The sequence below is a fragment of the Zeus faber genome, assembly GCF_960531495.2.
Source record: "Zeus faber genome assembly, chromosome: 1".
NCBI classification, from domain to species: Eukaryota; Metazoa; Chordata; class Actinopteri; order Zeiformes; family Zeidae; genus Zeus; species Zeus faber.
Window position 1 is genome coordinate 57201162 of NC_137193.1, and position 25930 is coordinate 57227091.

General features: G+C 43.9%; 2 protein-coding genes across 2 annotated transcripts in view; both read right to left on the reverse strand.

Annotated features, from left to right (window-relative positions):
* Positions 1-157: 157 nt before the first annotated feature.
* On the reverse strand, positions 158-8521 carry tbc1d7 (TBC1 domain family, member 7). Its single transcript, XM_080010064.1, has 8 exons — positions 8358-8521; positions 7987-8109; positions 4337-4417; positions 2770-2960; positions 2318-2455; positions 1754-1899; positions 1545-1674; positions 158-1443 (listed from the first exon to the last, which is right to left on the reverse strand). Exons 2-8 carry the CDS (start codon positions 8096-8098, stop codon positions 1357-1359), a joined length of 885 nt encoding a protein of 294 aa, XP_079866190.1. The 5' UTR covers positions 8099-8109; positions 8358-8521; the 3' UTR covers positions 158-1356.
* Positions 8522-16542: 8021 nt separating this feature from the next.
* LOC307228255 (desmoplakin-B-like) overlaps positions 16543-25930 on the reverse strand; it is a 32157-nt gene continuing 22769 nt past the window's right edge. Inside the window, exon 22 of the mRNA XM_079997873.1 lies at positions 16543-24127. Coding sequence (XP_079853999.1) covers positions 17711-24127 — 6417 coding nt within the window. The 3' untranslated portion in view covers positions 16543-17710. The remainder of the gene's footprint in view (positions 24128-25930) is intronic.

Below are 25930 nucleotides of genomic sequence, written 5' to 3' on the forward strand. Positions count from 1 at the left end.
GCGGAACTCCAAGCAGGACTTCTGGAATTCCAGTACAGTGTTTGTGCCAATTGGGAATGTGGAATTTGCTGATGGCAAGGGTGGGGCATTCTTAGCACAGGGGGATGGTTGCTTGCTTGCCTTTTAACTGTGTTTCTACCCTCCTTTTTAAATAAGAGGGGAGGGGCCTTTGGCACATTCCAGTGTTATTCCTCGGATCACTACTGTTAAATCATTGTACAATTGCAAATTAAATATAAACAGCTCACACAGTGGAAGGCAGCTGTACCTTAAGGTCTGAAGGAAAACTTTTTTTATTTTCGAACACCAGTATGAAAGTAATCATCTTTTTATTGCACATTCACAATCAATTAGCAATAATTTTAGATTTTCTTTTCCTTGTTTCTGCATCTGTTTACGGGCTGCATTCAAGAGCTCAAACATTTGAGACATTTCAGCTCAGCTACCAGTTCCAAACCAAAGCTCCTTGAAACGCTGTGGCAGTTGCAACCTTGAAGGCGTCCTCGAGTAAGTGCTCAGAGCTCTGCGACCTACTGTGTCACTGTGCCTACAGTATTGTTTACAGGAATTAAACAATTGCCAAATTTACTAATTTATTTGTTACAGTGTTATCTGCAGACACAGTATAATGTTGCTGAGCCCTTGAATGACGAGCAAAATAACTTTTTTTTTTTTTTGTATATCATTGTTGGTCTGCACATTGAGACGATATTTTGATAGTACAAATAACATGGAAATCTCACCACCTTTCATCCAAATGTTTACAGTAAATACAGTTGATGAATTGACGGTCTTGACCAAGTTACTGGACAGCCGATTGCCCTGGTGTTTGCCATGATGATTGTGTCTGGGTGCGTGTGTATTTGTGCACAGGAGTCAGTGCTGCTACTGCCCCTTGTGCTTTTGAAACGTTTTGACAATGTCATTCTCAGAATTATACCGATATGTACATAAGAAAACAAAGTGAGACTTAAAAAAAAAAATGTTTTTTAAAGCTGAAAACTGCATGTGATTGTTAATTTATTGTGAGGCTTCTATGATGTATGGAGTTTCTTAAAGGAGGAAACTTATTAAAAAATAGATCCCAGATCTGAGCTACGGTCGTCGTCTTTGTCTAAGCATGATTTTCGATATAAAGCACAATGCCTTAAAGAAATCCTTTGGAAAGGGCTGCACATTAGATGCATCAAAGTGTCGTTTCCTGTCAGAAGCTTATCGGCTCGCACCTGAATGAGTTCATAGTCCAGTCATTCCCGACTACGCTGCCGAGTTTAACGGTTCTTCCAACGCCGAATGAAGAATGAGCCTGAACCTTCCAAGTGCATCGCTGCCAGGCACAGATCTCTGCGGTGCCAGTTACATTGGATGCATCGGTGTGCCGCAGTATTTGTGCCACAGATCAATGGCTTTCGTCACAATGGCGTCTGTGTTTTCTTGCGGTATCTGCAGAAGAAAAAGGGAACAAGTCATGAGAGTGTAGTTCAGACAAGGAGACGTTCCTAGGAGCACTAGACCTGTGTTTGCGAGAGGGCAAAGCCACTCACGTTGCACAGGAAGTTCAGCACTCCCTCTGATCGGTTCATGCCCATCAGCATGATCTTGTAGCTGAGCAGGATCTCCAAGGCGACAAACACCAGGATCTTGCAAGAGCCGCTGATCACCTTGTCCCACACCCTACACAAATTAAAAGTCAACTAAAGTCCTAATCAAGACAACGAATTGAGTCCGTTTCACCTGGAAGCAGCGAACACACCTTTGCAAGCTGGACTCCGGCAAGCAGCCGGCGAAGCAGCGGCTGAACCAGAGGCTGTGGGGGAGCTGCGTCAAGGCCCCCGTGTTCTTCAGGTGGTTCAGAAGCCGAGGATCCTCCTGGCTCAGGTAGTGCTCCAGACTCTTGGGCTGAATAACGGGAAAGACAAGTCTGTAATTATTTAGTGTTTGCTGTGGGGAAAGTTTAGAAATGCAAACTGTTAATCTAAAACGTACTCTGCGTTGATATATGTTAAATATTGAAAAGCAAGGGAAGTAAGAAGTCTGTCTGGACATCCAATTCAATTCCAGGGTTTTGCCACCATGGCGTGAAGGGGCTTTATGCCTAAATCTGTTTCATTCAAAATGTCAAACAAGTTGATTCTCACCATTTGTTTCCAGAGACATAACACTCCATTCATGTTTGATATTTCAGAACGAGATTTTAAAATGTGCCTCAAGCCACAGATATCACCCCATGCTCCTTTCATCATCGTGTGAAAGCAGCTCAAAGTGTTTTTATGTGCAACACAGTTTCACATGGAGGTCAGCTAAATACATTACTTACAAGATGTGGCAACGAATCTCCAAATTTGGTGTTGAACTGGGTGACAAAGCACTTAATCAGCCAATAGCAATCCATGGGGTCGTCTACGATCTCCTCCATGGCTCTGCTGATGGACAGGAAGTCCTCGTCCTCGTCGCCCTTAAACAATTCAGCACACAGATATTCACTGCAACACCGGACAGCGACAGATGGAATATGACCAAACGTTAAAATGCTGGTGGCTAGCAGACATCTCCGTTGATTCCAATTTCATGTTTTATTATTATGTAACCTTCTGATCCATCAGTCAAAAACGCCTTCTACACGGCACGCCGACATCCTTACCAGACCACAGCAAGGCGGTACTGGGGATCTCCACATTTCTAGTAGAATTCATATTTAAAACTCTCTTTATCAATGTATTCCTACGTCGCTGTATTTGCAGCGGCAACGTAGAATGGAGACTTCCGTACCATGGGGGAGATCTCAGAGCAGCGGGGCAGCGTCTGGCTCTCGAGCTGGAACATGCGCAGGTAGACATGCGTAGTGGGAGTGGATGAGGTGATGAACCTCATCACCTCCAGGGCTTCCAGAACATCCTGGTACTGCTGCCGCCTGTAGCCTCTCACTAGAGAATGAGAATCGCTGTGGGGTGGCAGGATGCCTAGAGAAATAATAAACAGATGAATAAAGAAGATCAAAGCAGGTTTTCACACTAAACACAACATATCTTGTAAGTTGGACGTCATCATTGTCCAAATATTGACTTAATAGATTTCCATTCGTTTGAAGAGACCTATTATGAAAAACTCACTCTTTCAGTGCTTGTGCACATACATTTGGGTCTCCAATGGGCCTACATAAACTGTGAAACAAGACAACTTAGTCAGTTTAATGTGAGCTGTCTGTTTCAGAAAACATGTGGCGAAACACGCCATTGAGATTTGGGTCACATCGAGACACGGTAGAATTAGAACCACCCCCCCATCTATGAGTAACTCCACCCACCGGAGAAACAACACGGAGGATAACAAGTACTGCTGGGAAGACCAGAACAAATCTTTTAAAATAAATTAATTAATACCAATGGTCCATGAAGAAACTGCAGACGATTGAAATGTAAGTATTTAAAAGATGCTGTGTTTCTTTCAAAAAAATAATAAATAAACAATATAATGCGGGAGACTTTAGGCTGCGGCGCACGATCCACTGTGCATTTCTCCAAATATAACCAATGAAAACAGTGAGTTTCTATTGTAGATGTATTTATTTTATTTATTGTATTTTCCGACGTATACGTGAAACAAAAAATCCCCCCATGCAGTGTCTCGTTGCGTCGCCCCCAACAAGCTTGCAGAAGGGCAACGAAAGTCAGCGCAAACTTTTAAATGATGCCTTGTAAATCTAATATGAGTGAAAATTCAGCAACTGGATTGCTTATTTCTCGCCTAAAATTTGTTCGGATTGTGGTAGACTGATGAGGTGATATCGTTTAAAGTTTACTAAATACAATGTAACCCGGAAGTCATGTTCAAACCCCATTGGCTCACAGAACTTGGGCCTCAGGAGGGTAGCTCCTCCCACTTAAACAGAGCTTCAGGAACACGATGGATTTAGAGGCATGTTAAAATGGCTAGAATGCATGATCTGAGTGGTATTTTGAGCAAAACTTCAGACGTGTTTTGGGGATCACAGAGACCTATATTAACTTGCGAATAAAGTTGCATAATAAGCCATCTTTAATAATTCTATTCAAACATATTGTGTTAAACTCTTCCACAGCTGTTCATCTCTGTTGCTTCATTTTTTTTTTTTAATATAATATGAGATCAAGTTTTACTGAGAGCAAAACTGTAGGAAAAATCTATGTAGCCATTAAAGAGCAAGAAAACAAAGAACAAACAAAAAAAACATCTGCAAAAACGTTTATTAAATTAACCATATTAAAAGGTCATTAATTTTCCCCATTTGTGATCTAACATATTTTTGGGATGTGGTGTCCATAGTTAGCAGTGGGAGGGAATTGTGACTGTGTCTCACCCAGAAGCACCTTCCACACGTGGATCCTGTACATGGAGGGGAGGGGAAACCTCTGACTGAAGGTGCTCAGCTTCTCAACATCTGTCAGCGAAACATACAAGAAGTTGTAAAACAAGACTCAACTTGGACCCGTTGTAAAATAGTGTTGACCTTAAACTTGATGGTTAGACATGTTTATGCAACTCTTGTAATGTTTGTGGAGTTCATCTTTTAGCAACTCTCCATCAGACTGAAATTTTAAAATATACACAGGTAATGCAGCTGTATTGGGGCCCACACAGAAGAGTGAAGTCAGCACAAGAAGCGCAAACACAAAAGTGGGTTTCAGGAACTGAAATGTAAAGAAGCAGCTGAGAAATAAAAAGCAAAGCTTCCAAAAAATAGGCAGTTTCTTTAAAAAGAAAGACAGGAGCAGTCAGAGGGTGCCCATGCCAGCAGCACCATCCAACACCACTGGAGATGGTGAGAACCAGGTGATGTGCCAGAGCAAAATTGCTACTACTGCTGCCGCCGCTCCATCTCTGCGTATCCATCTCTCTGAGTATCCCATGTACAGGGGACATTTTCCTGAGAAGGTGGACGCAAATGTCAAACGTTATATTGTGTCTTAGGGGCCTTGCAACACCACCCCCCTTCCAACTGTCCCACTAAAACAGGGGTCTGTCGAATACGGGACCCCTCATTTAGTCCATAAAATACAGTTGTTTCCAATGAAATATTGATGCACATTCACAGGGAAAAAAAAAAAAAACACACCCGATAAAAAGCGCACCATGGACATCAAGGGGCAAAGGCCCACCAGGGCTTCGACCCCCCGCACATGCCTGTTTATAGGGCCTATGTGCAGACATGAATAATGTCACAATAATGTGCGGGTGCGCTGTCACTGATTATGTTTTCCTCTTAGCTGAGGATGGGTGCACTGCCACCAAAATGTTTTCATAATTTCATCTGTGTCAAGGTGCGCTGTCACCAATGATGTTTCATCCTTCCTGGTGCTCCGACACCAGATTTGGTCAAGTATAGCACGGCGATCTGTTTTCCTAGTAATCATGTCATTTATATGGTGGCTCTGAGAGCTCCATGCACTGCAACTTAAGTTTTCTTAAGTTGCATGTGTTTTCACATGCAAATAGACAAAACACAAGCAAATAATGAAAAACACAGTCGCATTAATGGAAGACACAACCGCATTAACGGAAGACAACCACAAAACCACATTACGGAAGTGAGCCACACGGGACACACTGATTTATCTGCAATTGAATATATTAAACTAAATAATTTTGTGTCTGTAGTTATATATATGAATTTATACAAGTTATAACCTGGAGCCGAAACTATCACAGACCAAACGCACCACGCGAGACCACCATGTTAAAATCCTCCATGCAATGAATAAATAAAAAAACAGTTTAAACTTTTATACACACAGTTTTTATTTAAGCCATTTAAGTGTGATGTTCTAGAGAAAACAGCTTCTACTGGGTCCGTGATTGTGTGTTGAAGTTTGCGAACGATTCAAATCTTTTGGGTGAACAAACTGAATGACTTCCTGAAACGATCCGTTCAGTCAGTTCAGCTGAGCTCTCAGTCAGTTGCGAGCGAACCTGATTCACTGAATCAGTGATTCGTTCGCAGGGATTCACTCACTTCGAATCCTTTGCGAACGTCACCACACTATTACGGAGCCGGTAGAAGCTGTTTTCTAATAATATTAGATAAAAGTTGCTGCTCCAGGTTGTGACTTGCATAAATTCTTATACACAGACAGAAAATAATTTAGTTTAATATATTTTATTGCAGATAAATCAGTGTATCCGGTGTGGCTCACTCCCATAATCGTGTGGCTCACTTCGGTAATGTGGTTTTGCGGATGTGTTGTCTGTTAATGCTGTTGTGTTTCTTGTAATTTGCTTGTGTTTCGTCCATTTGTATGTGTTTTCTTAGGTTGCAGTGCATTGAGCTCTCAGGGCCGACGTACATTTAGGCGTCAACAGTGCATTTCGCTGTTGCTGGTCGTTTTAAAGCTGCTTGCTTTTACTTCCTTTATTTGCTACTGACATCACGTTATGTGACCGTAACATTTAACGTTACCTTATAGTTATATGTAACAAAACTTATAAGAGAACCTGATCACAATTCTGGTGAGGTAAGTTAATCAGTGAACAAGAGGCTGCTATTGTAGTGGAACTATCCGACAGATGGCCGGAGGAGAGATAGGAGGAAGGCAGGCCGCAGACTGAATAGCAAGTGGAACATGCATATGCATTGTGATGGGTGCCCGCTTAGCACCATCTTGCATTGGGGCCCGACGCTGACTGGTTACGCCAATGTTTGAGCTTGAGTTATGAAATTATTTAAAATATGTCTTCCTTACACTGACACCCACATACATACATACATAAGCAAGGATTACATAATTTCCCCTGCCCAAAATGTATATAAAGGAGATTGGCGATAGTGGCGCCGCCCCTTGCGGTCGCCTGCGCCGGCGCTCCAGTCGACTTTGCACATTTTAGTATTTTTTTCTGTTTATGGACTTTACAAACAGACACTCTGGTGAAAAAGGCGAGGCAGCGTCTTTACCACCTCAGGCAGCTGAGGAAATTCCGGGTCTCGGTGAGGATCCTCAAGTCCTTCTACTCTGGAGCAGTGGAGAGCATCCTGGCAGGCAACATCACTGCCTGGTTTGGGAACTGTACTGCTCAGGACAGGCGGGCCCTGCAGAGGGTGGTGCATTCAGCTGAACGTACCACTGGAACTACCCTCCCCTCCCTGCAGGACTTATACACCAGGAGGTGTAGTAGCAGAGCCCGCCAGATCATGAAGGATCCTCACCACCCCAACAACGGACTGTTCCAGCTGCTGCGGTCAGGCAAGCGCCTCCGCAGTCACACAGCGAGAACAGAGAGACGCACTGAGAGAGACTGAGACTGAGTTTTTTTCCCACAAGCCATTAGAACTGTCAATGCTGACCTCACCAGGGGTCCTCACTGAGCCACACACATAGGCTCCAGACAGTACCTTACTGTACTGTATGTAGCATACTGTACCGCATACTGTGTCATTGTTCTGGGTTGTTCAGTGTTACCGTATTGCTGCACCGTACTGTTGTATACTGTGCTGTATATCTCACAAACACTGACTCATTTTATTCACATGCCACTATAATGTACATATCTGTATATACATAATTAGCCTATCCTATATACATAAGTCTATCCCATATACATAAGCCTATTCCCTTTATCTATTCTATTTTATTTTATTCTATATATTTTTATTTTATTCTATAGTATTCGACTTACTGCATTACGTTTTAGGAATCAGTTAGTTGGTCAAGTAGAAATTCTTAGGTAGCTATTGTGTTCAGTCTAGGACATATTGTGCATAATCACCGGGTGCGTTGCATTGACATTTCACTGCATATATGTATGAAAGTATGTATATGTATGTGACGAATAAACCTCTTGAATCTTGAATCTATGCCTGTAGGATGGAGGTGGTTAGACGCTCAATGGGTTTACAGTTTCTCAAAAACCGCATTGAGACGTGTAAAGCTGATGAACTGCTATGCTTGTTTGGATATGAGAGTTAGAAATAGGTCAAAATAAAGCAAAGGTCAAAATAAGGAAAAAATTAAATACCCAAGGGGTTGTCCTTGAGCAGGATCTCCAGGGACTTCTTCTCCTCCACCCCTCTGAAGCCTACCTTCTCATAGTAGGCAGAGCGAAAGTTTCTCTGGGGGTCATCAGCCATACTGGACCTACCTGGACCATGACAACACCACACAATTTGCATCTTCATTGCGAACATTTCAAAAGAGTTGGAATGACTGAGAGCGAGCACAGACAAAAGCAAGCAAAAGGTATTGGCATACAAACAGGGTACGGCATTAAGTATCAGCAGGGGGCGCTAATCCTCCATTATATCTGGACGCGAGCCGCAGTTAAACCTCAAGAAGAGGAGGTTGGCATGGCTAATTATGTAAGCTAAGCTAACTACGCTGCTTTCTTACTTTCTCAGGCTGTATAAAGAGCCACTGGGGCGGGACACTCCGGCGATGGCATCTTCACGTTGAAATAAATATCAGCATTGGTAAAATAATAATTATAACAAAAATATCCGATTACAAATGTTTTGAAATCCGCACAATCAATGTCCGACTAGCTTCTCCTTGGTCTTCTCACTCGTCTGAGGGATGTCCGACAGTAAGGACGCTGCAAAGCCGCAGTGCTGCCCCCTTTAGGTGATAACAACCATCGCGTGTCATTGCTCGGTCGTTATGCTGCGTTACAGGAAGCTCGGAAATCGGTAAATCAGAGTCGCTAGTCCCCGCTTCCGGACTCAGTGGTGTTTTCCGTTGCCTCACGTTCGGAAGGAGGTGGATGCCCGTAGGAAAGATGTCATTTTTGAAAGCGTGAGTACGAAAGTAAAAACGACAGTGTAGTTCCCCACTTACAAGCCATAGACCGGCTTTGGCTTGTAATTTTGTCATTTCTTTTTTTCGAAATAAATAAATATCAGTCTTGATTTTTCGTTTTTCATGTGTGAGGGCTAAGTATGTAATGCCTGTCAAAATGTCAACGTAAGACTTCATTTTGGGTTCGAAGGGTTCACCGCGACACACACATCTGACGTTGTTTATTTCTTCATTTTCTAGAGTGAAACCAGCATTATTCATTCAGTTATTTATGTATTTATTAACTTACTTATTCCCTTACTTTGTGTATTAAAATTAACTGGTAACTTTATGAATTCCCCACTTAACATCATTTGAACATTTTGCGTTCTAAAGGTTTAGCCTCTCCCTTTGGCTCTTTTATTGGTAACTACATATTGCATTTAAGGCCAAGGGCTGATGGTACTAGGGTTGCCACCGTCAATGATAAAAAATCAGGAATGCCCCCCACCCCGCCTGATGTTATGTTTCTGACCGATTTTTTTGATTCTATGGCTGTACCGTGGTCTTATTTAAACTTGGGTCAGCCAGGCTTGAAATGTTTATGTAGCCACAAGGACAGGCACGTACTCATAGTAGAATACTGATGACGTTGTCTCAAGAAAACAGAGACTTGTACTTAAAGGGCACTATCATGCTCCTTTGCAACAAGTTAATATAGGTCTCTGAGGTCCCCAAAATATGTTTTTGAAGTTTCTTTTATTAAATACATACCGCTCAGATTATGCATTCTAGCCATTCTAACATGTCTCTAAATCATCCTATTCCAAAACGGCAAAAGCGGTTCACATGAGGGAAAAACGGGAAAACCAAAAACAGGAATCCATCCTCTTGAGGCCCCGAGTTTTGTGAGCCTATGATGGATGAGCATGGCAAATCTGCTTCTGAACAAATCTGAGTCGCGAAATAGGCAATTCAGTTGTTGAATCTTCACTCATATTAGATCTACAAGGGAATAAAAACACAATTTTTATTGGATTTGTTTGGAGACACACAGCGGATCGCACGCCGCAGCCTACAGTCTATGTACTGAATACTTTTTTTTTTTAGAAAGGAAAAACACAACACAATTATTTTTTAAATACTGACATTTCCATCATCTGCAGTTTCTTCACAGACAGTTGGTATTAACTCCTCTTTCTTTTTAAAAGATTTGTTTGTTGAGTTACTCAGATTGGGGGGGCGATACTAATTCTACTGTGGGCCCTGTGACACACAAAGGAGTCAAAAATCGGAACGGGGTGTTTTAGGACATGTTTTCTGAAATAGACAGCCACAACAAACTAGCTGGGTTGTCTTATTTCACAGTTTGTGTGTTAGTAGGCCCATCAGAGACCCAAATGTATGTGCACGAGCATGAACATGAAAAAGTGAGTTGTGAGGTGCCCTTTAAAGTTGGAACCAAGTGCAATTATTATTATTTATAATAATAGTATATTTTTAAAAACATTATGAATTGACAAGCATCACATTAGAACAACAATTATAAATAAAATAAAAGTGTTTTATTTATAATTGAGCATAGCCTATTGTGGCTCCTTTAAAATACAAAATATTTTGTAAGTCCAACCAGGACTTTTTTTTATTAAACCTCTTCGCATGTACAACAATAAAAGCACACTCATCATATTACAGTATATAACCGAGCAATCACACGTACAAATAGCTGAAATAGGTTACTGTTGATTTTTTATCCGGGCCGTTAACAACTTATTTCTAGCCCTGTTGTGACCACTACAACGTGTGTGAGGACGCTATACATACAGGAGCAGGACAGAACAATATACTGTTATCAATATCTTAATGATCCGCCATGTATGTAAATGTGATCACTACTTTGCTTAAAACGCTGTATTGGGACATTGAGCCTTGACTAGCCCCATAGCGGTCCCTCGCTCGTTTTCATTGGAACTTCTGCAAAGCGGGGTCCCGCCAAAAAGGCACCCATCCTTGCAAAGTGCTATTAAACCCAAATAGTCAAACTATGGCACAATTTACAAGACAAATTACCTTGAAGGAATCTCAAACATATTTGTGATAACCCGCTGTGATGGCGCAATATCTCAGTTGTGTGTAAATGCCAAAAATCATCAGAAACGATAATTTCCGTATTCAAAGTATCAGCTGGATGGCTTCTTCATCGCCACTCACATTGTTATCGATGCTCCCTCACAAGATGATGCAATTATTGGTTGGAAGATCCCCGTCAGTGGTTTCTGGCATTGGGATGGTTTTTGGTGACTTGGGCGACTTTTACTCCGGAAAACAGCTGATCGCGCTAATGCCGGCCGGCATGGTGGCCAGACCAGCTGATATACCATCTGAACTCTGGAAGAAAACACACCGGGGATGCAGAGGAGGGAAGCAACGTCGGGGGAAGAGTGGAGGGTTGAGACAGGACAGGCTTATGGAGAGGAGAATATTAAAGCCGTGTCTCCCCTCTGTTGTTATGGGAAACGTACGTTCTCTCAGCAACAAAATGGACGAGCTAACGGCGCTAACGCGGAACCGCGCAGAGTACCGGGAGTGCAGTCTGATGTGTTTCACTGAGACATGGCTGCACAGGGACATTACGGACCAGAACGTCTCTGTCGATGGCTTCCACACGGTCCGGGCGGAGCGGGATTGTACCGAGAGCGGTAAGCGGAAAGGCGGGGGGCTTGCCGTTCTAGTTAACAGCAGATGGTGTAATCCTGGTCACATCACCATTAAAGAACAGCTCTGTAGCCCGGATGCTGAACTGCTGGCCGTTGGACTCCGTCCATACTATCTGCCTAGAGAGATCCCGCATGTCATTATCGTTGTCCTGTACATCCCTCCCTCTGCAAACCCAACATCTGCCTACAGCATCATACACACCACCATCTCCAAACTTCAAACTCAACACCCCAGTGCCCTCATCGTCTTGTCGGGAGACTTTAACCATGTCACCATGAACAGAGTTCTGCGACTTTCAAACAGTACGTGAGCTGTCCTACCAGAGAGGCGAGGACCCTGGACCTGATGTATGCTAACATTAAGGATGCATACATCTCCTCTTCTCTCCCCCCTCTGGGCAGGTCAGATCACAACCTGCTTCACCTTAAACCCTGCTATGTGCCTCTGGTGAAGAGGAAGCTTACGACCACAAGGACTGTGAGGAGGTGGTCGGAGCAGGCTTATGAGGCACTGCAGGACTGCTTTGAAGTGACTGATTGGCCTGCACCCTGTGAGCCCCACGGGGAGGACATTGATGGGCTCACGGAGTGCATCACGGACTATATCAACTTCTGTGTGGACTGCAATGTCCCAGCTCGGACGGTCACCTGTTACGCCAACAATAAACCATGGATCACTAAGGACATTAAGGTCATCCTGAACGAAAAGAAGAGGGCGTTCAGAGATGGCAACCGTGATGAGGTGAGGAGAGTGCAGGGGGTACTCAAACTTACAATGAAGGAGGCAAAAGACAGTTATAGGAGGAAGCTGGAGAAAAAACTCCAGCAAAACAACATGAGGGATGTGTGGAGTGGCATGAGAACCATCACTGGGTTCCAGAAGACTGGTGGTATGGGGTTTGAGGGCCGTGTGGACCGGGCCAATGAACTGAACCTATTTTTCAATAGGTTTGATACTGCGGCCCATCCCCCACAAGTCTCTGCTGCTGGCTGCTCAACAACAACTGCCACTTTATCTCCCCCTACTCCTCCTCCTTACAGACCCCTTGTTTGCTCCTTACCGCCTCAATTCACACCCACCTACTCCACCCCTCCCCCCTGCTCTACATCATGTCCTCCACAACCTGAGGACCCCACCCCTCCCCCAACTGTCACCTCTACAGTGTCCTTCACGCCTGACCTGGTGAGAAGACAGCTGACGAGACTCCACTCCGGCAAAGCTGCAGGCCCCAACGGTATATTTCCCAGGGTGCTTAAAGCCTGTGCCCCCCAGCTGTGTGGAGTACTCAGTCAAGTCTTCAGCCTGAGCTTGCACCTCCAGAGGGTCCCTGTGCTGTGGAAGACGTCCTGCCTCGTTCCTGTGCCGAAGACGCCGCGTCCCAGCGGCCCTCAGGACTATAGACCGGTGGCTCTGACGTCCCACATCATGAAGACCTTCGAGAGGCTCGTCCTGGAGCAGCTAAGGCCTATGGTCAGGCCTTTCACTGATCCACTGCAGTTAGCCTACCAGCCCCGCCTGGGAGTTGAGGACAGCATCATCTACCTGCTGAACAGTCTACACTCATCTGGACAAGCCGGCGAGCACTGTGAGAGTCATGTTCTTTGATTTCTCCAGTGCTTTCAACACCATCCGTCCGGCTCTTCTGGGTGAGAAGATGGCTGCGATGCTGGTGGAGGCCCCCATCGTGTCCTGGATTGTTGATTACCTGACGGGCAGACCACAGTATGTACGCCTACAGAACTGTGTGTCTGACAGAGTAGTCAGCAACACTTGGGCCCCACAGGGGACTGTCCTCTCTCCATTCCTCTTCACCCTCTTCACCTCAGACTTCCAATATTGCACTGAGTCATGCCACCTTCAGAAGTTGATGACTCAGCAATAGTTGGTTGTATTAAAAAGGGTGATGAGAGTGAATACAGGACTGTTGTGGGCAACTTTGTCACTTGGAGTGAGCTGAACCATCTGCAGCTCAATGTGACTAAGACAAAGGAGCTCATAGTGGATCTGAGGAGGGCAAAAACACCCGTGACCCCTGTTTCCATCCAGGGGGTCCCTGTGGACACTGTGGAGGAGTACAAGTACCTGGGGGTGTACTTCAATAACAAGTTGGACTGGACCAGAAACACTGAGGCAGTCTACAAAAAGGGCCAAAGCCGACTCTATTTCCTACAGAGGCTGAGGTCCTTCAACATCTGCCGGACGATGCTGAGGATGTTCTATGAGTCTGTTGTGGCCAGTATGATCTTCTTCGCTGTCACATGCTGGGGCAGTGGGCTGAGGGTCGCAGACAACAACAGACAAACCAAAATAATCAGGAGGGCCGGTGATGTCGTAGGAGAGGAGCTGGACACCCTGATGACTGTGGCAGAGAGGAGGATGCTGTCCAGGTTTCAGTCCATCTTGGACAATTTCTTACACCCTCTCTACGACACACTGTCCCAGCAGAGGAGCACCTTCAGCAGAAGACTGCTCTTACCCAGATGCACCACAGAGTGCCACAGGAAATCATTCCTGCCTGTGAGCATCAATCTCTACAACGCCTCCCTCAGAGAGTTAGACACCCCCTCTCTGTAATCTGACCTCAAAACACGGATTTCCACTTCTGCACCTTCTTCTTTTTGCACATTTTAACTGTACATTTTACACTTTACCATGTGTATATAGATATGTTTATATATATATATTTATATATAAATATGTTTCTTAATAATTATTATATGTTGTATGTAAATATGTTGTATGTAAATATGTTAGATTTGGAGTTGTAACAAAAGTAATTTCCCCCTGGGATTATTAAAGTATTTCTGATTCTGATTCTGATTTAGACTGTCATTGGGCTTGAAATTGTCAATCCAATCTTGCAACACTGTACATAACGGACATACATCGATCATCCACAACATTAAAACCTCTTAAAGGTGAAGTGAATAACATTGATCATCTTGTTTCACCTGGCACCTGTAAAGGGGTGGGATATATTTGGCAGCAAGTGAACAGTCAATTCTTGAAGTTGATTTGCTGGAAGCAGGAAAAATGGTCAAGCGTACGGATCTGAGTGACTTTGACATGGGCCAAATTGTGATGGCTAGGCGACTGGGTCAGAGCATCTCCAAAATGCAGCTACTGTAGCACAAATTACTGAAAAAGTTAATGCTTGCTATGATAGAAAGGTGTCAGAAACACACAATGCATTGCAGCTGACTACGTATGGGGCTGAGTAGCCGGAGACCGGTCAGCGTGCCCATGCTGACCCCTGTCCAAAGCCAAAAGCGCCTACAATGGATGAAACACATTTTCTTTTCCATCATGTGGATGGCCGGGGTTAGGGTCCGATCCGATGGAGCATCTGTGGGATGTGCTGGAACAACCAGCCTGATCCATGGGGGCCCCACCTCACAACTTTCAGGACTTAAAAGATCTGCTGCTAACATCTTGGTGCCAGATACCACAGGACCCCTTTTAGAGGTCTTGTGGAGTCCATGCCTCCATGGGTCAGACGAGGAGGAGCCACACTATATCAGTGGTTATTAGTGGTGGTTTTAATGTTGTGGCTGATCGGTGTATTGCGCCATCACAGCGGTTTATCACAAATGTGTTTGAGAGACCTTCAAGGTAGTTTGTGTTGTAAAGTGTGCTGTATTTTTTTTGATTATTTGGGTTTGAGTAGCACTTTGCCAAGGACGGGTGCATTTTTGACGGCAGCCCGCTTTGCAAAAGTCCCAATGAAAACAAGCGGGGGACTCATCCTCTACTCTTTTTGCAAATTTAGCAAAAAAACTGTGAGAACCGCCTTCCACCTGCTTCACCCAGTTATACTGGGTAGTAGTTTCCCAGTCTTGGTTGTGGCTGTATTTCCTTTCCTTTCTGCTAGTTTCCATCATGTTCAGCCTAAATCTGCATAGTTTGTTACTTTGGTGTTTCGCAATTTACCCCAGTGGGCATAACAAAGACGGTGAGCGGTTAACCTGCACCTGACCCACGTATGCGCAGTCTGATTGACATCCAACGCAGCCCCATGATGACAACCTTCCCTAAGGCGCCCACACCCGTTCCCACCATAGCCATTGCTCGAAGCGATTGCCGCTCTGCTGCGCGTACTCGTTCCCAGTTTCTCCAAACAAAACAAATAAAAACTGTTTTTTTTTCTTTTATATTAGATGTATTTATTTTCTTCCATTTTCTAATTGAACGCAACAACAAAAAAAAAACTCCTGTGTGTCCCGTGCTGCGTCACCCAAAGCAATTTAACCCCCCCCCCCCCCAGACCAGTTCCATCTATTGGAATCTAAATAACATCAGCTGGACAGGATGTACAGCCTCAGCCTCTTGACAAAGGGTATCGCCCATTGCACGGACAGGACGTTATGACGGGAGCTGTAGCTGATTGGTTATCTCATGTGATGTAACGTGTGGTGCATGACATTAGACCCATTCTGAGGTAAATTCATTTCAGTTTATTGGTATACTCACAGACTGTGCTGTCCTCTAAAATGAAAAACAGTGGACTGTAAAATGTTCTTAACCTGTAACCTGTAATAAACCTCAGATAGAATAACTAAACATTTAATTAAATAATCAATATTTAAAATAATTTCAAAATATGATTTAAGTTATACTTTTTGTAAACTTTAAGGCTGTTTTTGCATCATTAAGCATCATGATCAAAATTATATATTTTTTTCATTTCACAAAATCTAATTTCTTATCTATTTCCTCTCTTGTGTTTTTCATTTTTCAAGCTCTTCATCACCCTCATACTGTACATTTGATTGTGAACGTTATGTTGTTGTTATGTTATAAGTTGACATTGTAGCACTTGTATTTACTTAACATTTGGCTCTTAAATTAGGTGCATACATGCCGTATAAGGATCCTCCAGAGGTCATCAATCAGTAGAAAGCTAATTTCTGATGATCATAACATTTAAATGTATATTTATTGTACAGTACATTTAGGTGTACTGTGTGTTGGGAGATTGTCCGTTACTTAATTTTGTCTTTTGAACAAATGCACTCCTAGATTTGTCTCACAAGCATTATCTTGACTGCATAAGTAATAATGAAAGCAAAACACTAAATTTGTAAAGATTAAGCTTTATTTTTCAATAGAAAAATTACAAAATCAGAAGCACCTCACTAAAAAAGAAGAAAATGGTTAACAACATAGTACCAGATGACAGAAATGACCACATTTTGAAATCTTCCTTTTTGAAAATATACATGTAAAGCTTTTGGATTTATTTAAATCCAAACAAAACACCCTTATGTTGCCAAAAAGCATGGACAATTCATTTTCAAAAGAGGTTGAAAGGAATATAACTGAAATGAATTCTTTTATACAAACAATAGCCCCTTTCCCACATGGAATCTGTAACATTGCTGGATAAAAAATATCAGTAGGTTGTCATTCCCACATTGGCCTCCTTTACGGAAAAGTTCCGCATGGAGTCTGTTCCCACAAAGATGACTGTTATGGCTACATTACGTAATTGTCGGATGAGAGGTGTCTAATATCATGCGAGACTAAGCAACAGAATAGTTTATTAGACCAGCACTTTGCTCCCCCTCTCCCCGCCCCTCCCGGACAGACTCGGTTCCCTCCGCGGCAAAAAAGTCCCAGAAAAACCCACTATTTGTGCTTTACTTGGATTTGGCCTAACCCTTACTTTACAGCGATGTTACTGCTTCCATTCACACTTCTATTCACAGCCGTACCGGTATTTTTCCAGAAATTATACTACTTCGAGAGTGGGGAAATTTACACACATGACGCACATGACGCCAATAAGGAACATTGCCAGTAGATTAACGGCTTAAAGTGCAAGTGGGAAAGGGGCTTAAGAGGCAACCCTAATCCTAGGCCCTGTTTAACATAAATGGAAATTAATATAGACAAAATTTATAAAAATTTACTAAATTTATATTCAAGCACCCAATAAAATTGTTTTTCATAAATTTCCCACCACATTTACACATTTAATCTAGAACAATTTTATATATCATTATTGTGACATATTTTGTAATATGAAAAAATAAAATACTGCCACTTAAACTTTATGCAATACAGAGTTTAAAAGACTAACCATATGTATGCAGCGTCACAGATAGAACACGTTCATTGTCTCAATATGCATTATATACTCTGATAACTCTGACTCTGATAAGTCCATAAGGTAGGCAATATTAATTTATGGACCCAGGATGACTAGGCAACAAGAATGCAGGGCCTGTTTAATTGTTTTTTAAAGCAAATTAGCAGGTAGACCTCGAGCTGAAAGGTTTTACGAGGAAACGGTTAGTAACTGAGGAAGAGGGAGAGCCTAGATCCACACTGCTTCGACGGGAGCCCAATTGTGAGCCACTCCTGGAGCCTGTGGTTGATCCTGGGGCAGAGACATTGTATGGGCTGCTAATACCTCTAGAGGATGTGGAGGATGCTTGAAGCATCCTCACTCCAGTTTGTTCTTCCACCATGCAATTGTCCATAGCCTCCTTGTAGGAGATTCTTAGCTTGCTCTTTGGGCATGTCAGGTTCTTTGCATGGTGTCTAATGTCATGGAGATTTCGGGCCGTTCTCCCATCCACCCAATTCATTTTCACTGCATCTTCTAAAGTTCTCCTACAGTCCAGTTCTGGGTCATATAGCCCCCCTGTCACAAACTGGAATTCCATGAACCTCTGTCCTGCCTCATATGGCAGCCATTTTTCTTTAATGGCCTGAGCAGCAGACATCCTTTTCTTAGTTTTCACATTTTCAAAGCCAATATAGGCTTTTTGGGCAAGCTTGAGTCTAGTAGCCATCTCATCACTTATTATCCTTTGACGGCAGGCCTCCTGGATTCCGACCCTCTGGCCATTAATGGGGTTTACAATGCCCCCAGTACATGCCTGGGCCTCCAACAGCCTCTGGGCAGTAATGGAATCTACAAGGCCACGATTCTGAGCCTCTAAAATAGATATTTTTTCCAGGTTCTCTGTATCAAAAATTGCTCCCACAGGCTCTTGCTCACCCATGATTTCAAAAGGGGAGGTCAGAGAAATAGATACACACGATATGTGTTTCAGGTGATCAGGTGAAGTTGAGACCTCACTGCTAATATTGGTGCTGTGTTCTGTGAGTGTGGTAGAATTTGTTGTGGTCCTTTTTGAAGACGTCTGCAATAAAGGTCTTGATGAGAGTGATATCGAGGAGCTAGAGGATTGAGTCAAACTTGTTGTGATTTCGTTTGTTAGGGGTGATGACCATAATCCTGATTTGTTCTTGTTGGTAATGATATCTGCAAACTGAGTCAAAGTAATGCTGTGAGAGATGTACTGATCGTAAGTTGATTGATCTATTATCCCCCTTTCTTGTAGGTCCATAATATCATATTGCTTTCCAGTTTTCCTGTCAATAATCACTAACCGTGAAGATCCATCTGGTGCAGTTATGGTGATCTCTTCCCACTCACACTCCTGCTCTGCCAGCTCTCGAAAGGTTTCATAGTCAATAAATCCTTTATCATATGCTTCACGCACTGTCATCTCCTTATTAGTTTCTGGGTCAACAATAACCACTCTCCTCTTTCTCAGAGTGTTCTTTTGAGTTGACTGTTGTATTTTCTTCTTGTCTGTGATAGGCAACAATACAAGACCTGTCTTTTTATCAGTAACACACCGTCTCTTAAGCTGCCGGTAAGTAAGATTTTCCTGTGTGTTAGGATCAAAGAAGCCTTTAGTTTCATCTCCTTCATCATTTAGAATCTGGTTAATTTCTTCATCCAAGTACCCTCTCTTGTAGGCCACATTAACCCCAATACGATGACTCTGTTTCGGATCAATGATGCCCCCACTGGCAATCTGCGCCTCGAGTAAACGTATACCATGGCCTTTCTCCACTAGACCCTTCTCCAAAGCCTGGAAGAGGGAGATCATCTTGTCTGTATCTGGAAGAGTGTAGCCAGTCACAGCCCTCTCTGCTGAAAGTAGCTTGTCCTTAAATTCCGGTCCTACTAGACCTCTTTTGTAGGCATCACGGACAGTGAGGTAAAGATTGTTGACAGGATCTACCACGAAGCCGGATGCAGCCTGGGCCTCAAGGAGCTCCAGTGTGGTACCAGGCCTCAGGAAACCCTCTTTCATTGCCTCATAAATGGTCATAATCTTCTCATTGCTCTCATCATAGACCCCAGCAATACAGGTCGAACCACTTAAAAAGGATTGCAGGCGATCTTCAATATCCTGGCTGGTTAGTTTACCCTCCCTTAGTTTGTCTACATCAGAATTATCCAGAAGGTTGGCATCTACAAGGTCTATGACTGATACCTTATCTCTAAGACCCTGAACAGTTAATGGCTTCTCTGTTGCAGGGAGGAGCAATAGGCCTGTACTGGGATCTACCCTACATTTTTTCTTCAGACACACATAGTTAGTTCCTTGTTGGGTATCTGGGTCTAGGTAGCACTCTGGGGATGACTTCAGGGCACAGTACAAATCCTCATCTATAAGTTCTCGACCCATAGCTATGTCTTTTGGGAGGAAAACACTTAGGGCAGGGTCTAAAATGCCCCCCATAGCCTCCTGAGCCTGCAGCACTCGCAGTGCTGTGTCTCTATCTATTAAGCCTTTCCTCATAGCTTGACCTGCTGACAGGAGCTTAAATGTGTGAGGTTCTTGGTATCCAACCGCTGCTGCCTCAGCTTCCAATAGCCTCTCTTTGTCCTCTGTATCTATCACTCCTCTGACAAAAGCTTCTTCTACGGTCAGTTTTTTATTTGTTCTGGGATCAATAATGTGACCAGTGGCAGCCTGAGCATCCAACAATAAGTTTGCACTGTCTGAAGACATGAGTTTTACATTCCTAGCCTCTGTAAAGGACATCTTTCCTAGAGGTCCAGCTGCGACCCCACCAATGGAACATGTCCCATTCAAAAAAACTTTCATGTCTATGGAAACCTCATGAACTGTTTTCTTCCCTTCCACTAATTGGTTAAATGTTCGCTTGTCCAGGATACCACAATCAAGCAACTGCTGTGCTGTGACTGGCTTACGGACACCATCAAAGATTAAACGGGAGGAATCAAGGTTATCAGAAATAGGAAGAAATATCAAGCCTGTCTGAGAATCTGTCTTGCATCTTTTCTTCAGAGACCCATAGCTAGCCGCCAGCTCTGTTTCCGGGTCAAAGTAACACTCAGGGCCCTGGTCCAAAGCTCGTTTGAGATTTTCATCAAGAAGGTTGCATTTTATCGCTGTGTCTTTTGGGAGGAAAACGCTGTTGACAGGATCTAGAATGCCGCCCACAGAATCTTGAGCCTGAAGCAGAGTTAATGCTGTCTTTTTGTCAGTTAGTCCCTTCTTCAATGCCTCAGAGACTGATAAAAGCTTGTTGGTGCTCGGATCATGGTAGCCCACAGCTGCATATTCTGCTGCTAACAGTCTGTCTCTGTCTTCCTCGTCCACCACTCCTCGGTCACATGCCTCCTTTACTGTCAATCTTTGATTTGTTCTTGGGTCAATAATGTGGCCTGTGGCAGCCTGAGCTTCTAGAAGCACATTAGCACTCTCTGGAGGAAGGAGACCACGTTTCTTAGCTTCTGTAAAGGACATTGTGCCTTGATTCCCTGCTGCTATCCCGCCAATGGGCCCAGTTCCCTTGAGATGCACTTTCTTGGTTGCAGACACCTCTTGAATAGTTTTCTCTTCTTTCACTAGTTCATTAAATGTTGGCTTGTCAAGCACACCACAGTCAAGTAACTGCTTTGCTGTGACTGACTTGCGAACACCATCAAAGATAATTGTAGATGGGTCCAGCTTATTTGATATGGGCAAAAGTATCAAGCCTGTGTGTGGTTCTGTCTTGCATCTTTTCTTCAGAGACCCATAGGTAGCAGTCAGCTCCGTTTCTGGGTCCAAGTAACACTCAGGGCACTGGTCCAGAGCTCGTCTGAGATTTTCATCAATAAGGTTCCATTTTATTGCCGTATTTTTGGGGAGGAAAACACTATTGACAGGATCTAGAATGCCTCCCACAGACTCCTGAGCCTGAAGCAGAGGTAATGCTGTCTTTTTGTCAATGAGTCCCTTCTTCAATGCCTCAGAAACTGATAGAGGCTTATTGGTGCTCGGATCATTGTAACCCACAGCTGCACATTCTGCAGCTAACAGTCTGTCTCTGTCTTCCTCGTCCACCACTCCTTGGTCACATGCCTCCTTTACTGTGAGCCTTTGATTCGTTCTTGGGTCAATAATGTGGCCTGTGGCAGCCTGTGCTTCTAGTAGCATGTTAGCACTTTCTGGAGGAAGGAGACCACGTTTCTTAGCTTCTGTAAAGGACATTGTGCCTTGATATTCTGTTGCTATTCCGCCAATGGGCCCAGTTCCCTTGAGATGCACATTCTTGGTTGCAGACACCTCTTGAATAGTTTTCTCTGCTTTCACCAATTCATTTAATGTTGGCTTGTCAAGCACACCACAGTCAAGTAACTGCTTTGCTGTGACTGGCTTGCGAACACCATCAAATGTAATTTTATCTGCGTCCAGCTTATTGGATATGGGCAAAAGTATCAAGCCTGTATGCGGTTCTGTCTTGCATCTTTTCTTCAGAGACCGATAGGTAGCATACAGCTCAGTTTCTGGGTCCAAGTAACACTCAGGGCACTGATCCAGAACTCGACAGAGATTTTCGTCAAGAAGGTTGGATTTTATTGCCATATCTTTGGGGAGGAAAACACTATTGATAGGATCTAGAATGCCACCCACAGATTCCTGAGCCTGAAGCAGAGGTAATGCTGTCTTTTTGTCAATGAGTCCCTTCTTTAACGCGTCAAACACTGATAGAGGCTTACCAGTAATAGGATCATGGTAGCCAAGGGCTGCGCATTCTGCTGCTAATAGTCTGTCTCTGTCCTCCCTATCCACCAATCCTCTGTCACAGGCCTCTTCTACTGTCAATTTCTTATTAGTCCTTGGATCAATAATGTGGCCTGTTGCAGCCTGTGCAGCTAAAAGCAGATAAGCACTCTCTTGGGGAATTAGACCCTGTTTCTTAGCTTCTGTGAAGGACATTTTTCCCTGATATCCTGCTGCCACTCCACCAATAGTCCCAGTCCCTTTGAGACTGACTTTCTTGTTTGCAGACACCTCTCGAATAGTTTTCTCTCCTTTCACTAGTTGATTAAATGTTGGCTTGTCTAGGACACCAAAGTCAAGTAACTGCTGTGCTGTAACTGGCTTGCAGACACCATCAAAGATCAGTTTAGATGGGTCTACCTTCACTGAAAGAGGCAGAAGCATCAAGCCTGTGTGTGGTTCTGTCTTGCATCTTTTCTTCAGAGACCCATAGCTAGCCGCCAGCTCTGTTTCTGGGTCAAAGTAATACTCAGGGCCCTGGTCCAGAGCTCGCTTGAGATTTTCATCAAGGAGGTTGCATTTTATTGCCGTATCTTTGGAGAGGAAAACACTATTGACAGGATCTAGAATGCCTCCCACAGAATCTTGAGCCTGAAGCAGAGTTAATGCTGTCTTTTTGTCAATGAGTCCCTTCTTCAATGCCTCAGAGACTGATAAAAGCTTGTTGGTGCTCGGATCATGGTAACCCACAGCTGCACATTCTGCAGCTAACAGTCTGTCTCTGTCTTCCTCGTCCACCACTCCTCGGTCACATGCCTCCTTTACTGTCAGCCTTTGATTTGTTCTTGGGTCAATAATGTGGCCTGTGGCAGCCTGTGCTTCTAGAAGCACATTAGCACTCTCTGGAGGAAGGAGACCACGTTTCTTAGCTTCTGTAAAGGACATTGTGCCTTGATTTCCTGCTGCTATCCCGCCAATGGGCCCAGTTCCTTTGAAATGCACTTTCTTGGTTGCAGACACCTCTTGAATAGTTTTCTCTCCCTTCACAAGTTCATCAAATGTTGGCTTGTCAAGCACACCACAGTCAAGTAACTGCGGTGCTGTGACGTGCTTGCGAACACCATCAAAGATCAATTTAGATGGGTCTAGCTTATTGGATATGGGCAAAAGTATCAAGCCTGTTTGTGGTTCTGTCTTGCATCTTTTCTTCAGAGATCCATAGGTAGCAGCCAGTTCTGTTTCTGGATCAAAGTAACACTCAGGGCACTGGTCCAGAGCTCGTCTGAGATTTTCATCAAGAAGGTTGCATTTTATTGCCATATCTTTGGGGAGGAAAACACTATTGACAGGATCTAGAATGCCTCCCACAGACTCCTGAGCCTGAAGCAGAGGTAATGCTGTCTTTTTGTCAATGAGTCCCTTCTTCAATGCCTCAGAGACTGATAGAGGCTTATTGGTGCTTGGATCATTGTAGCCCACAGCTGCAAATTCTGCAGCTAACAGTCTGTCCTTGTCGTCTTTATTCACCACTCCTCGGTCACATGCCTCCTTTACTGTCAGCCTTTGATTCGTTCTTGGGTCAATAATGTGTCCTGTGGCAGCCTGTGCTTCTAAAAGCATGTTAGCACTCTCTGGAGGAAGGAGACCACGTTTTTTCGCTTCTGTAAAAGACATTGTGCCCTGATTCCCCGCGGCTATCCCGCCAATAGGCCCAGTTCCCTTGAGATTCACTCTCTTGTTTGAAGACACCTCTGGAATAGTCTTTTCTCCCTTCACAAGTTCATTGAATGTTGGCTTGTCTAGGACACCACAGTCAAGCAGCTGTTTTGCTGTGACTGGCTTTCTGACACCATCAAATGTAATTTTAGATGGGTCCAGCTTATTCGATATAGGCAAAAGTATCAACCCTGTGTGTGGTTCTGTCCGGCATTTTTTCTTAAGAGATCTATAGGTAGCACCAAGCTCCGTTTCTGGGTCCAAGTAACACTCAGGGCACTGGTCCAGAACTCGTCTGAGATTTTCATCAAGAAGGTTGCATTTTATTGCCGTATCTTCGGAGAGGAAAACACTGTTGACAGGATCTAGAATGCCTCCCACAGACTCCTGAGCCTGAAGCAGAGGTAATGCTGTCTTTTTGTCAATGAGTCCCTTCTTCAATGCCTCAGAGACTGACAGAGGCTTTGTGGTGCTCGGATCATGGTAGCCAACAGCTGCACATTCTGCTGCTAACAGTCTGTCTCTGTCTTCCTTGTCCACCACTCCTCGGTCACATGCCTCCTTTACTGTGAGCCTTTGATTTGTTCTTGGGTCAATAATGTGGCCTGTGGCAGCCTGTGCTTCTAGAAGCATGTTAGCACTCTCTGGTGCCAGGAGTCCACATTTTTTAGCTTCTGTAAAAGACATTGTGCCTTGATGTCCTGCTGTTACCCCGCTAATGGGCCCATTTCCCTTCAGGTGTACTTTCTTGTTTGCAGACACCTCTTGAATAGTTTTCTCTCCCTTCACAAGTTCGGCAAATGTTGGCTTGTCAAGCACACCACAGTCAAGTAACTGCTGTGCTGTGACGTGCTTGCGAACACCATCAAAGATCAATTTAGATGGGTCTAGCTTATTGGATATGGGCAAAAGTATCAAGCCTGTTTGTGGTTCTGTCTTGCATCTTTTCTTCAGAGATCCATAGGTAGCAGCCAGTTCTGTTTCTGGATCAAAGTAACACTCAGGGCACTGGTCCAGAGCTCGTCTGAGATTTTCATCAAGAAGGTTGCATTTTATTGCCATATCTTTGGGGAGGAAAACACTATTGACAGGATCTAGAATGCCTCCCACAGACTCCTGAGCCTGAAGCAGAGGTAATGCTGTCTTTTTGTCAATGAGTCCCTTCTTCAATGCCTCAGAGACTGATAGAGGCTTATTGGTGCTCGGATCATTGTAGCCCACAGCTGCAAATTCTGCAGCTAACAGTCTGTCCTTGTCGTCTTTATTCACCACTCCTCGGTCACATGCCTCCTTTACTGTCAGCCTTTGATTCGTTCTTGGGTCAATAATGTGTCCTGTGGCAGCCTGTGCTTCTAAAAGCATGTTAGCACTCTCTGGAGGAAGGAGACCACGTTTTTTCGCTTCTGTAAAAGACATTGTGCCCTGATTCCCCGCGGCTATCCCGCCAATAGGCCCAGTTCCCTTGAGATTCACTCTCTTGTTTGAAGACACCTCTGGAATAGTCTTTTCTCCCTTCACAAGTTCATTGAATGTTGGCTTGTCTAGGACACCACAGTCAAGCAGCTGTTTTGCTGTGACTGGCTTTCTGACACCATCAAATGTAATTTTAGATGGGTCCAGCTTATTCGATATAGGCAAAAGTATCAACCCTGTGTGTGGTTCTGTCCGGCATTTTTTCTTAAGAGATCTATAGGTAGCACCCAGCTCCGTTTCTGGGTCCAAGTAACACTCAGGGCACTGGTCCAGAACTCGTCTGAGATTTTCATCAAGAAGGTTGCATTTTATTGCCGTATCTTCGGAGAGGAAAACACTGTTGACAGGATCTAGAATGCCTCCCACAGACTCCTGAGCCTGAAGCAGAGGTAATGCTGTCTTTTTGTCAATGAGTCCCTTCTTCAATGCCTCAGAGACTGATAGAGGCTTTGT

Excerpts from the sequence above, each read along its gene's own strand:
- tbc1d7 (XM_080010064.1), bottom strand. The coding sequence starts at position 8,098 with ATGGCTGATGACCCCCAGAGAAACTTTCGCTCTGCCTACTATGAGAAG. Across the intron at positions 4,418-7,986 it reads GCTCAAGGACAACCCCTTGG|ATGTTGAGAAGCTGAGCACC; the intron begins GTATTTAATTTT and ends TTTCGCTGACAG. Across the intron at positions 1,900-2,317 it reads GAGATTCGTTGCCACATCTT|CCCAAGAGTCTGGAGCACTA; the intron begins GTAAGTAATGTA and ends CCCGTTATTCAG.